We start from the raw sequence: 12,588 nt of genomic DNA, 5'->3' as shown, positions 1-12,588 counted from the left end.
ACTTGTCTGGCCTGTTGTTTAACCCTAAACCAGTCTGTGAGTAAGTGCAGTATATACACTGTCAGGTGAGCTGTCACTCACCTTTGTAACATATTTACCATATTTAGATTGATTATTGAAACCTTTAAGGTAAATATTAGTACTTTTTTGAAAAGGTGCCGACCCAGTGGCCGCTTTTGTATCTTTTTTCTGAAAGCGTTGACTTATGGTTGACTCATAACATGATTTTTCTCTTTGAATCATTGTCATTTAGGGTTTAAATATATAAGGATATATAGGGAAAGTGTATATATTAGGTTGAAGTAAGTTATCTGGTATTATTAAGGATTTTATACTCTTTTAATGATTTGTAATTGTTTTACTTGAACTGTTCTCTGATCAGGCTCATCTGTTAATGCCCTGTCCAATCAAATCAGGCCCTCCCAAATCACCTGAGACAGCTCGGGCAGCTGCCCCTGGGGTAAAATATAAACCCCATCCCCTTTTATGATGCCCCCTGTGCTGCTCAGTAACTACTAGTGTCTTGCATGTATAAACATGCTGATAATGGCAAACTATTTACAATTACAGAGCTAATCCATTAAAACCAGCCGTTACAAAGAGAATAATCTGTGAAATTAAAGAGATAATTTATTTATTAAACCAGCTGTTGTGTTTGAATATTCTAATACACTGAATCTTAGCTTTTGTTGCATTTAGCAGAAGCATTTTAATTACAGACATGCTGAGAAAGATGGTTTGTTTTAATAACTTGCTTCCTCCAGAGGACTACAGTACTAAACTCTGACTGCTTTACTGTTTAGTCAGTGTATAAAATAGTATTTTTAACATGCTAATTTGTTTAATCCTTATCATTCACCTAAGACTTGAATTGATGAAAATATTTTGGTTTTGATTATAATGTAGCCATCAACTAATTCATGGATTAAAAAATAAATAAATCTAAGGCTGTGTTCGAAATCGCACACTCTTTGAATCTGAGTAGGTACTTCTTTTAAATATTCCATTACTCCACAATGTTTTCATTGTCATGTTCCCTAGCTGTGTCAGTTGCATTGCTTACTACACTAATGCAGTAATTTGGGTCCTTTACCGTTATATGAATATTATGAAGTCAAACATTCTACTCTTTCCACATACTGTAATATACAGTAGTAGAGATGTATGCGATTTCAAATGCAGCCAAACTGTTTTTGTTGTTGTTGATCTTTCTTTTTTTTTCCTGTCTGTCCAGACCTCAGCCAATCAGAAGGCTCAGGAGGTCACATGCTGGTTGGATCAGGCCTATCAGGAGCTGATAGAGGGGTGGGACTCCACTGAAGGAGAGAGCTATGCTGAGAGATACCAAGTAAGACCTGAATTACAATGAAATAAGATGAAGTTATTCTGGGAAATACATTTTTTATTTTACTTTTAATTATTTTTTTATTATATACTGTTTTGCAATACCGAGCAGTAATATCCTGGCAATGAAATGAACACATTTGCAGATTTGCACCAGTTTTTTTGTACATGGTTATTTGCTATTATTGTTGATTTGATTGCATTAATATTTTTTGACTTGTGTTTCAGGTCTTCCATACCTTCATTGTGTCCTTTAATGAGCAGCGACGGCCCGTAATGCCGTTACTAACAGCGATGAAGAGAACTCCTCATCTCAGTGCAGAGCAGAAAGCTCTTAGAAGAGCCTGGGATGCTCTCGCTGAGAAGGTCACTGCAACAGATTGGTTTTCAGTATTCAACTGTGTGCTGAGATTAATCAGACCCTGTAGAAAAACTTACATGTCTGAATGCATGTCATCTAAATCCAAAGCATATAAAAATTCCTACAGTAGAAGTCTTATGCTAATTTATGTCTGTGCATAGCTACGTGAGTATAAAACAGAGCTGGACCTGAGCCTTCCATCCCCACTGGACACTGTAGGCCGCTGGTTATTGCGTATTGAAGAAGTTTTATCTGCTGAAGAGGGTGAGCCAATAGATCACGCCCGAGCTGCAGAGGAGGCTCGGGAGAAACTTGAGATACTAAAGGTTTGACTGACTTCCTTCCATTTATTATGGCCTTATAGAGCTGTTCAGGAATGAAAATGTAAGTAATGTCATATTTCTGGCTGCATGTTTATCTGCAGGTGTGTTTGGAGGAGATGCCACATCATATCAAGAGGTTTAATATGTTTCAAAACACAAATGAGTTTGGAGAAGCTCTGGTGCCGGCAGACAAGATGGAAGAGATGAAGAGAAGGTGAGTTTGATCAGTCATATGAAATAGCTTCACTTTTTAAGCTGTTCATGCTTTATGAAATGCAGTAAACTATTTAATATTTTTGTGTATGTGTGCATTTTCCAGGTTCACCAGTGTTCGTGTGACAGCTAAGTATCATGGTATTAAGCTGGAGTACCGTGAGCGCAGACACACAGTGTTAGACCTGCTGAATCAACTCAACATTAAACTGCGATCTTGGAAAAGAGCCTACATTTCCCAGGAGGCTGTTCGTGTGCTAATGCAGGACTGGAATGTCAGTGAAAATTTTAGTGACAGACAAATAAAGTCACAGAATTAAAAAAATATATTTGCTGCTGGGCATTGCTTGGTAATTAACATTAAACTCTGAAATTATGAATACTTTGTACTTTTTTAACAATTAATGTTTTTAGGAGACTGTGAACAAACAGGAACTGACATCTATGCTGGATGGAGCCCTCCATAGACTCAAACTAATCTCCAACAAATACACCAGCAAGGCTGCTTTGGGTAAAAAAACAAACAAAAAAAAACTCGATACATGCTCCTAAATAACCATAAAAGTTTGAAATGTCAATAAAAAACTGTAGATGTCTAAAGAATGGTAAAACTGTTATAAATGTACTTATATTTTTTGTGACAATTGTTATGTACTCTGATGTTTGATTCAGCTGGAGACTCGACTCAGGTAAATCATCAGGTGGCTGATCTGGAAGCAGATGTGATAACTACTCTGGAGGATGTACGGATAGTGAGGGGAAATATGGGACGTGTTTTGGCAGCATGGGACTCTTATAGTGATATCTACACCTCAATGCGAGCATGGCTGGAGCAGGGTCCACATGCCCAGCGACACGGGCAGAATACACAGGTGAACAAACCAAACCATGCACTGTGTAGACAAAACTATAAATATTTTAAAGGTTGTTAGTGTTTTTTTTGTTTGTTTTGTTTTTGTTTAAATGTCTCTCCAATTGGTTTCCTAGGTGACATTATCAGTTATGTCAGAGTGGAGTTCCCGCCAAGCTCACCTGAATGAGGTGGCCAACTACTTAACAGAGGTCACAGACCCACAGACAAGCCGTGCTATTTCAGATGAGCTCTGCAAGATAAATCTGCTCTGGGCTGACTTTGCCAAAACAGCCCAGTTTGTAAGTTACACAATTTGAATACTCTGTGTTACCTTAATCATGAAAGAACAATACATTGTTTTGTCTGATTACACTGGACATATAGTCTAGTAAATAATTTGCTTCTATAAATATAAATAGAGTGTCTTTTTTAGTATTTTGAAGCAAGTTGTATATTTTAGTCTTTAGCTGAGGAGCCCAGTGCTGGCCCATCCAGTCCTCAGACAGTTCAGTCTCTGATAAGGGAGGCCACTCAGTTGCTTAAAGAACCCGTGGAGGTTGTTTCTGGATCACTACGTACTTACACGAAGAAACTACAGGTATGCAGTGTGTGCACACATTCCCACATACATAAAAACATACAATATATACTTCATTTTCCCTATTTTTAATTAGTAAATATTTGTGATTTTATAGCTTTTTCTTTTTGTTTTGTAAATTAAGGAATAGACCATGTAGGATTTTGCTTAAAATTGCTATTTCTAACAGCTTATGATGAAGAAAATAAAGGATGTGGATCTAGAAGCTCTCTCACCATCTCTAGACTGCTCTCCAGAAACCCTGAGCAAACTTCAGCAAGCCATTCCTGAAGTAAGCAACCGCATTGCTTTAGTTTTTCCTCTTGTGCACTGTTTTAGTTTTCTTACCTTTATGTATACAATTAAATTATAGTGTATCATATTTACAGAATATAAAAATTTTCACGTGTTAACTTAGCACACATAATCATCTTTACTGATGTCTGTTTTGATTTCAGTTTTTTTTTTGTGTGTGTGTGTATCTAGGTGCTGCAGACACTCTGTGAGGCTGAGCAGGTGTGTGATGAGCTGCGGGTGAGTGTAAGTGGGTTAGACAGCCGTCTAGCTGAACTGTTACACTGGGAGATGGAAGCCAGAGAGCTGTATCAGCTACTAAAGGAGGAAACACACAGGCATAAGAGAGGACAAGACTCCAGAGCACGGGTGAGTATCTACAATAACAACAAAATATTCATACATTTCCTTTCTTGGATTTGGTATGAAGGACTTTTCTCTCTTTTCCTGTAGCTGTTGATTTCAAAAGGTTTACAGTTAGAAGGTCAGGTGGTTATGGAGGAGCAGGATCTGCAGTTGATGGTGATGACTGGTCAAAAGACTTCACCACTGCAATATCTCATCGCATCTACCATGCAGGATAGAGTCCGCACTTCTGTTGAAAAGTCACAGGTCTGACTACTGCTTTTAGATTAGCAACACCTTACATATGCTGTCAGCATGATTGCATCTACTGTATGAAATTATGTTCAATTAGCTAATTTAAAAAAAATTATGCCATAAATTATGTTTTCCTACAATGCCTAGGAATGAGTAACCTTGTTTCAGAATTGAATGCAAATGCATTATGATAAGTCTGCTAATTTTTAACAGGAAGCCGTAGGGATGCTTAGCTCCTTGGGGGCTTGCAGAGACCGAAGCCCTGTTCGAGAACAACCCCCTTCCAAGATCTTTGTCCAATATCAGGAGACAGCGGAAGAGTCCCAAAAACCTTCCTTCCAGCCTGTCTCTCCATCAGGAGCCACTATCCAACCAGAACTTCAGCCTGCGGTCAGGGCCAAAGTCCCAGAACAATCTCAAATACTCTCAGAGGTATCTTCTCAAGCTGTAGACCTCAAGACCAAGCATTGTAATCAGCCTGTGCCAATGATTGTTGTGCAAGAGTATGAAGAGGAGAAAAGTAGTCCACAACCACAAATGCATCCTTCTGTGCAAGTGAAAGACTCTCAGTCCATTGAAATCAAGTCAGAGAATGTTATTCACGCTCAAACAAAAATCGATATAGAACATCATGTAGAAAGCCAGGAATGTTTACCACAGTCTGTGATACAACAACAGACAGAAAAAGGCCCGGTAGCTAGCCAATCCTCACTGAACCTACAACAAGCAGAGCTACAAGTACATAATAAACAACAATTAGCAACACAGCCACATGTACAGATTGATCAACAAGAGAAAATTCAGCTTGCCAAACAGCAGAAGGTTCAACCACAAGTATCAATCCAGTCACAGCCACAGGGCCAACTAAAACCACAAACACAGCACGCTCCAGAGAAGCAGAGGAAAGTAAAAAAGTCCCAGGCACATCTGCAAAACAGACCTTGGCTTCAACAGAGGAGTCAACTGGAAAATGTTAGTCAAAAAGCAATGCCACAATCTCAGTCAGAGTCTGAAGACAAATGTCAAATTAGTTCTCAGGCACCATCACAGCATATAGTAGCTGTCAGCTCACCTGAAGTTCAGGGACCTGCTCAAGGCACAGAACAGTCAAAAAACATTGGTAATAGTGATGAGAAACATCAGAAGCCAGCTCAGTCTGTTGTACAAGTTAAACATCTTGTAGAAACACAAAATCTACCTCAAACTGTGCCAGCGGTTTCAGCACAACCAGTGACTCAAAGACAACCACAACAGTCAGTGGCTCATCAACAAGTATTTTCCCAAGCTCAGTCCACTTTATCAACTCAAGCTCAAACAACTACACAACAAACACAAGCTACTGCACCCATTAAACCACAAAAGCAACCTCAAACACACATAGTGACATCACAGCAACCTCAAGTGATAATCCAAAAACAGGCACAATCTCAAACCATGACTCCCATGCAACCACAGGTCATGGCCCAATGGCAGCCTCAACAGACTATTGCTCAGCCTCATCCTGCATTGCCACAACCACAAAGATGTCCAGTGATCCAAACAATGCCCCAAAGACCAGTCCAACAGTACCCAACATCTCCCACTCAACCACAAATATCTAGGCAGAGACAACAGTCTCAGCCCCAGCAACCCGCAATAAACAATCCAAATGTAATTTCCTCTCAACCCAAATGTGCATCCCCCATACAACCCAGAATCATCTCTATGCCTCAACCCCAAATGCCTTTTCAATCTCAACCCCAAATGCAGGTCAAAGCCCAGGTAGGTGCGCCACATGTGATTCAACCTCAGGGGCAACCCCAGTGGGGTCAACCCGGAGATGTCACCCAAGTGTACCCGAGAGTGCAAGGACCAATTTCTGTTGCTGCCCAAATGCAGCCTCTGGCCCATTTCCAAACTCATCCCCAACCTCAAAGTATCCCTCCAACTCAACCTCAGCAGTGGTCACCAATAAGACCAGGCATAATGACCCAGACATACCCCACTGTCCAAATTCCAGGTCAGGTAGTCGCCCCTCAACCTCAAATGGCAGGTTACCCTAAAATCCAGCTGCATTCACAGCCTCAGCAGTGGGCCTCTGCTAGACCTGAATCGCCTTGGGGTCAATCACAGATAAGACCCCAAGGTCCAGCACAAAATATAGTTCCTTCTCAGCAATGGAGCCCTGTGAGTCCAGATAGAGTCAGTCCAGTATACCCAAGGCCTGAAACCCAAGGGCCGAAGGGACCACATCCTCAGTCTCAATATCAAGCCCTTCAAAGGCCAGCAAGCCCTCAGTGTCAGTGGAGTCCGGTCCGGCCAGAACATCAGTTTCAAATTTCTTCCCAGACTATCTTTCATGGTGCTCCCCAGCCAGTAACTCCATGGATTCATCCACCTGCTCAAGCTCCCATAAGACCTCAAAGTCCACAACAGCCTCAGCAAAGTCAGCAAAAATTGAGTTCATCCAAGTCAGAGGCCCAATCTGCAACCCTCATCCAAAGCCAAGTTGCCCAGGCAGAGCTTCAGTCCCAAGATCTCACAAAGCCACAGTTACCAGTACAGGACCCACCCCAGCAGCAGTCAGCTCCTCGGGTTAAGCAGCCAGCACTTGCCCAGGCTCCACCTCAAGCTTACTCTGAGGCTTATATAAAGGCACAGGCCCTAGTTAGGGATAGATTTGAAGAAGCCAAGCACTGTCTTCAAGAGCACATTATAGAAGCTATCAATGTATTCAAGGACAAGAGAATGACGGACGAACAGGCATCAGTTAAGGAGGTTTGTCTTTTTTTTGACATGAGCTTTTATGACTGTTTGCAACAGATCCTAATATCATTAACCTACATTGTTGTGCTGTATGTTTTATAAGAGATGATTAATTTTCCAAAGTGTCCTGTGTTGGGTTTTTGTTTTTCTTAGGAGACGCTTCGGACTCTTGACCCTGAACTTCTTGAAGAGTTCCTAAGGGCTGCGGAAGGAATGGAAGCTTTTTGCACCCCTTCTGAACTTAGAGACATGGAGTTTTTCACACAGTCTGTTAGAACGCAGTGGAAGGTATCATTATAGTAAAATTAGTGCTTGTTTGTCTATATCTGCAGTGTGACTTTAATGTTTTATTTTTATTTTTGATACTAACTGAAATGCTCTATTAAACTGATTGTATGTGAAGTTACAAATATTAAAAGGTTGTGTGCTTGCTGTTTTTTTATTTTATTAATATTTTTAGGATGTTCGAGTGCAAATATCAGAATTTTTGAAGCAACTCAGATTTGAGTTAACCCGCCTGCATTTTAATCGTATGGTTGAGACATGTGAGATACACTTTAAGAAGGAAAAACTCAACCATAGGCCTGAATCAATATCAGAATCAAAAGAAGAGGTAAAGTTACAGCTACCCTGACTGAAGAACATTGAATAGTCATATGGACAAATGGATGTGGGAATGAATTCATTTATATTTAATTTCTTTGATTGTTTTCTATTGTTCAATTAATTCCTTAAATTTGTTTTTGTCTTTCCTCTTAACCGTAACACTCGCTTGCCACATGACACAACTTTATTTTTATTTTGCATGCAAAATAAAACAACAGTGCAATGTAAATAAATAAAAGGATAAATGATATGATAAAAAATATAAGTAAAAAACATGTAGGTTTAGTTTTTTCTGTCTCTCTTTTCCTGCAGGCTTGTTTATCTGCAGAGGGCAGTCTGGCAGAGGCAGGACAGCAGCTGGAAGCTCTAAAGGAGTTGTGTGATACTCTGAGCCCTGAGGATGCACACAGGCTCGCACAAGCCCAGCTTAGAGAATGTGAGAGACGGCTTGCTGCCATCCAGCGGCAGTTTAGTGGAGACACAGATACACCTTCTTCAGACACTAGGTAACGGAAAGTGAAAGAGCCTCTCTCATGTCATTTAATTTTGACTGATAGAACAATTTATAAATTCATAAATGTATTTATTTTCACTGTCCAGTAGTTTACAAACAGAGCAAACAAAAGAGTCTCCCAATCAAAAAGCACCAACAGTCCCACCACCACCTGAGAAGCCCAAAGAGGTTATTGTTTCAGAGGTACAAATATATGATCATTTTATAGATCAGTAAAACTTTGTATTATTTTAAATCTTTGATATGTTTTGTTTTAGGCTGTTATGCCAGTTAGCCCCCAGCGACCGAGAACTGTGGAGAAGAGAGAGATAGTGAAACAAATGAGTACAGAAGAAGACAGGTACGGAGATAAAAGAGAAACTGCTATGTGTTTTTGTGTGTATGACTGCTTGTGGTAATGTTTCAAAATCTTATGGTTTATATATTTTCCTCCGGTGTGGTCAGGTATCGCAGCTCCAGATTTGCATTACAGGCTCAGCTAAACAGAAATGAGCAATGCATGCTTGGAGATCGTACTTCAGAATCAGTCACTCCCACAGACCTGCAGAAACGACTGAGAGAGTTAAAGGTAATAAAAGTTGGCCATTTGAAATGATAATGCATTTTCAAGTGATAATTATTATAAAATTATCTTTTTTGTTTAAGTCTCTGTGGGATGAGACAGAGTCTCTGTGGAAGGAGTATGAAGCGCTGTGTATGCAGTGTGTTCAACACAATGAACGAGCTGTTGAGCAGGACCGTATGGAGCTCACTGTCAGGTGGAGAGAGCAGAGGTCACAGTTACAGGGCAGGTATGACAATTTCAGACATAAGCTTTAAAGAGTCTTTAAAATGACTGAGCTGAAATTAATATTCAAATAAAAGCATATAACTGCTTGTTTTGTTCACTTTCACCCTGTGCCACCCAAAGAATCATATGATCTGCTCAAATTCTGAGAAAATGTCCTGTAGCCAGACTGTGTGTGTGTTGTATTGTTTGTTAAATAAGTATGCATTCTATCAGGGTGGATTCACTGGGAGCAGCACTTGAGCTCATGGACTCTATTAAGCTGAAGATCTCTGAGATTTCTGAAAGGCTGGAAAATTTCATCAAAGAGCCCAAAGACATTAAGGGATATACACTAGCTAACCCTACCATTTTGAGGGATGTGAAGGTGAAATATATTTATGTTCAATTCATGGTTAATGCTTGTAACAGAGACACAAAGTATAATATAATGTAATATATCATATCATATCATATTTGATGTACTGCATTTAGTGGTAATTTCACAGGATGTAACTTAGCTCTTAGTCACCATGCCATTTTTTAAATACCTCTCCCTTATTTTCAGGACTTGGATGAAAGTATCCAGACAGAGATGGATCGTCTGTCTCGTTTCGATTCTGAGCCCAGTCATCTTGACTTGCGTGACCGATCACCTCTGACCCAGGTGGTTCTGAATCACAGATCCAGCCTGGACCGGCTCAGGCAACAAGTGCGCAAGAGCGATGCCGCTGCCCGTGCCCTCGACCGCTTCCTCATGTCCCTGCGCACAGTGGAGCTGGATGTCTCTTCTGTGCAAAGTGCCTCCAGCAACGATGCTGTTGTACTGCAGGACAGTAGGTCCAAACTGGCACTAATCAGAAAGGGAGTCAGCAGCCTCAAGGATAAGGCTCCACAGCTGGACCAGCTCTTGGGCGGAGCACAGCTGGAAGTGACCCAGGATGGGAGCCATGTTTCCTGTCTGGACATGGTGGGGGTACTGGTTCACAGGGTGGAAGAGGCAGATGATCGACTGATGATTCGACAGAATGAGCTTCAGAAAGAACAGCAGAACCAGAGCCTCGGCCTGAGGAGGAAGACTATCCAGGCTGAGTTAAGGAAGGTGCTGGCAGCAGCAGAAAAACAGGGTCTAAAGGATCCCACAATGCCAGCTGTGCAACATCGGTAATGATTTTTCTTCCTAGATCATATTATACAGATACTTTAGACTTAAAATTGTCTTTATTTGGACTCAGTAAATATTGATTTTGGAACTAATCGAGATTAATTTGATTAATCAGCATGTGATTCAGTTAATTTATAGAATGTCCAAAACATTTTTTTTCTATGCAACGGAAGGTCACTTTCATTAACTGGCACTGTCAATCTCCAAAAAGGAATAAAAGTACCAAAATTACAGTAACATTTTTTTCTTACACTGTGTTTAGGATGCGAGCACTGTCTGATGTTGAATTACAGTTGAACTCTCTTCGCCCTGAATACCAAAGCATCAAGAAGGCTTTGTCTGAAGTATCTCCACAGAAAGAGCACCCTAGTGCAGCAAATGAAGAGCTAGACTTTCTTTGGGATGAGACTGAAAGAGCTATATCTGATAGGTGGGTTCTAGACCTAAGATTTTCTTTAATTTAATTTTCCTTTCCTAAAGGGTTGGTTTCCTGTCCTCATTTACTGACACTCAAGTTGTTTCCAACCTGTATTGATTTCTTTCCTTTGCCAAATGCCAAGGTGTTTTGAAGAATGTGGGTAACCAAATAGTTGCTAGACTCAACTGACTTTCGTATTTTGGGGGGAAAAAAGCACTATGAAAGTCAACAGAAACTTTGGTTACCCACATTCAAAAGGAATTTAGAAATGTGATTTGCAGAAACCCAGAGTGTTGCTCTGTGTATGTGTATGTGTGTGTTTGACAGACAAGAGCAGTGCACTGTTCTTATGGATCTCCTGAAGAAATTTCAAAACTGTCGCAGTTACCTGGGGAACACTCTACAAAGAGCAGAGCAAACAATCAATGAGCAAGCTTCGTATATGGGCAAAGACAACCTACAGCGACTTCTTGCAAAAGTATGTCACCTTCAGTCACAATGCACGAACACAGTAATGTTATAAATCTGTTATGTTATAAAAGTAATGTTATAATCGCCTGTTGTAAATTACCATCCGGTTTCTCTCCCAGAAAGGTAATTTTATACTGAATTTGCACCACCAGGGGTCAGTCAATACTCAAATATTAGAATTCAGATGGAGCTCAGTGTGAAGCGGTCTAATTTTAAATTCATCCTGTAATTGAATTTTGTATCAGTATTAACCACAGTTTTCTTTATCTGCATGTACACAAAGGGTTTCACATTTATTAGTCTCAAAGAGGCTTCTCTGTGTTTTGATAAAACAGTGGCAATGTTGTATTAATCTTAATTAATTTTTTTTAAATTAATTTTATATTTGGTAGATCCTCCATGGAGCGGAGTTATGATGAATAAAACTTTTTGTAATTTATTAAGTTTGTGTAGTCTACATTTAAGTACCAATAGTAGTAATAAGTGCTCATGCTCAAAGGCAGGGTTAAAAGAAAGTCTAGTTATGTCTAGCAAGAGTAGTTTAGATCTTTAACCATCAGACTACCACCACCATATATTTATTTTTTCTATTTTATCTCATGGTTTCTAATAATGTTTCTGTCTTGTAGGTTGTTGGCATAAAGGAGGATCTCAATACCCTCGGACCCAAAATGGAGGAGTTCAGATCTGCGTGCAGACAGTTGCAGTCCCAGCTAAAGAAAATTCCTGATTGTTCAGAAACTCCATTTGAGACAGAGGCAGATGCTTTGGTGGACTCATGGCTGGATGTGAGCATTTGAAAAACACTGTTCACAAGCATTATATTTTGTTCAGTCATTTTAGTTTCTTATCAAATCTGTGTCTTTCTGTCAGTTGTCAGAGAAGACAGATAGTTATATGGATAACCTGCGTGTGGGTCTGGAGTTGTGGGAGAAACAGCTGGTTCTGGGTGGAGAAGTGGAGAGCTGGACTTCTACTAAACTCATTATTTTCTCAGAATCTCACCCTTTCAGCAGTGAGACGGAGGTTGACAGCATGAAGGTGTGTCTTCAAAAAATACACAACAGAAAAATGCTTTTCAAACCAAGATTTTTTGTCTTATTTCTAGCAAAAAAATGTAAAAAAAATCAATCAAGAAGAATTTTCAAGACAAGCAAAAATAATTGTGTTGTTTTCAGAAACAAAAAAAAATCTAAATTAGTTTTTACTTGAAACAAACTAAATAATCTGCTAGTGGGGTAAGTAAAATAATCTTGTTTTTTAAATTATTATTATTGATTATTGATAATTAATTAGTATTATATAAACACTTAATTCTGATTTAAGATTTTTTTTATA

The 12,588-nt window shown here is 39.7% G+C and overlaps 1 protein-coding gene across 3 annotated transcripts in view; it reads left to right on the top strand.

Annotated features, from left to right (window-relative positions):
* The window catches only part of syne2b (spectrin repeat containing, nuclear envelope 2b), an 89,381-nt gene that overhangs the window by 9,582 nt on the left and 67,211 nt on the right, over positions 1-12,588 (top strand). For all 3 annotated transcript variants that reach the window (XM_043255315.1, XM_043255313.1, XM_043255312.1), the window contains exons 11-37: positions 383-460; positions 1,235-1,348; positions 1,573-1,710; positions 1,867-2,031; positions 2,130-2,242; positions 2,348-2,516; positions 2,656-2,752; positions 2,914-3,113; positions 3,229-3,393; positions 3,555-3,692; positions 3,862-3,963; positions 4,158-4,334; positions 4,419-4,577; positions 4,779-7,322; positions 7,464-7,598; positions 7,771-7,923; positions 8,229-8,422; positions 8,517-8,613; positions 8,688-8,770; positions 8,875-8,998; positions 9,076-9,221; positions 9,434-9,584; positions 9,765-10,360; positions 10,624-10,791; positions 11,107-11,257; positions 11,880-12,038; positions 12,124-12,291. In XM_043255315.1, coding sequence (XP_043111250.1) covers positions 383-460; positions 1,235-1,348; positions 1,573-1,710; positions 1,867-2,031; positions 2,130-2,242; positions 2,348-2,516; positions 2,656-2,752; positions 2,914-3,113; positions 3,229-3,393; positions 3,555-3,692; positions 3,862-3,963; positions 4,158-4,334; positions 4,419-4,577; positions 4,779-7,322; positions 7,464-7,598; positions 7,771-7,923; positions 8,229-8,422; positions 8,517-8,613; positions 8,688-8,770; positions 8,875-8,998; positions 9,076-9,221; positions 9,434-9,584; positions 9,765-10,360; positions 10,624-10,791; positions 11,107-11,257; positions 11,880-12,038; positions 12,124-12,291 — 6,684 coding nt within the window. The remainder of the gene's footprint in view (positions 1-382; positions 461-1,234; positions 1,349-1,572; positions 1,711-1,866; positions 2,032-2,129; positions 2,243-2,347; positions 2,517-2,655; positions 2,753-2,913; positions 3,114-3,228; positions 3,394-3,554; positions 3,693-3,861; positions 3,964-4,157; positions 4,335-4,418; positions 4,578-4,778; positions 7,323-7,463; positions 7,599-7,770; positions 7,924-8,228; positions 8,423-8,516; positions 8,614-8,687; positions 8,771-8,874; positions 8,999-9,075; positions 9,222-9,433; positions 9,585-9,764; positions 10,361-10,623; positions 10,792-11,106; positions 11,258-11,879; positions 12,039-12,123; positions 12,292-12,588) is intronic.

This window comes from Puntigrus tetrazona, chromosome 13 (assembly GCF_018831695.1).
Source record: "Puntigrus tetrazona isolate hp1 chromosome 13, ASM1883169v1, whole genome shotgun sequence".
Taxonomy (NCBI): domain Eukaryota; kingdom Metazoa; phylum Chordata; class Actinopteri; order Cypriniformes; family Cyprinidae; genus Puntigrus; species Puntigrus tetrazona.
This window is presented reverse-complemented; position numbering and strand designations above follow the sequence as displayed.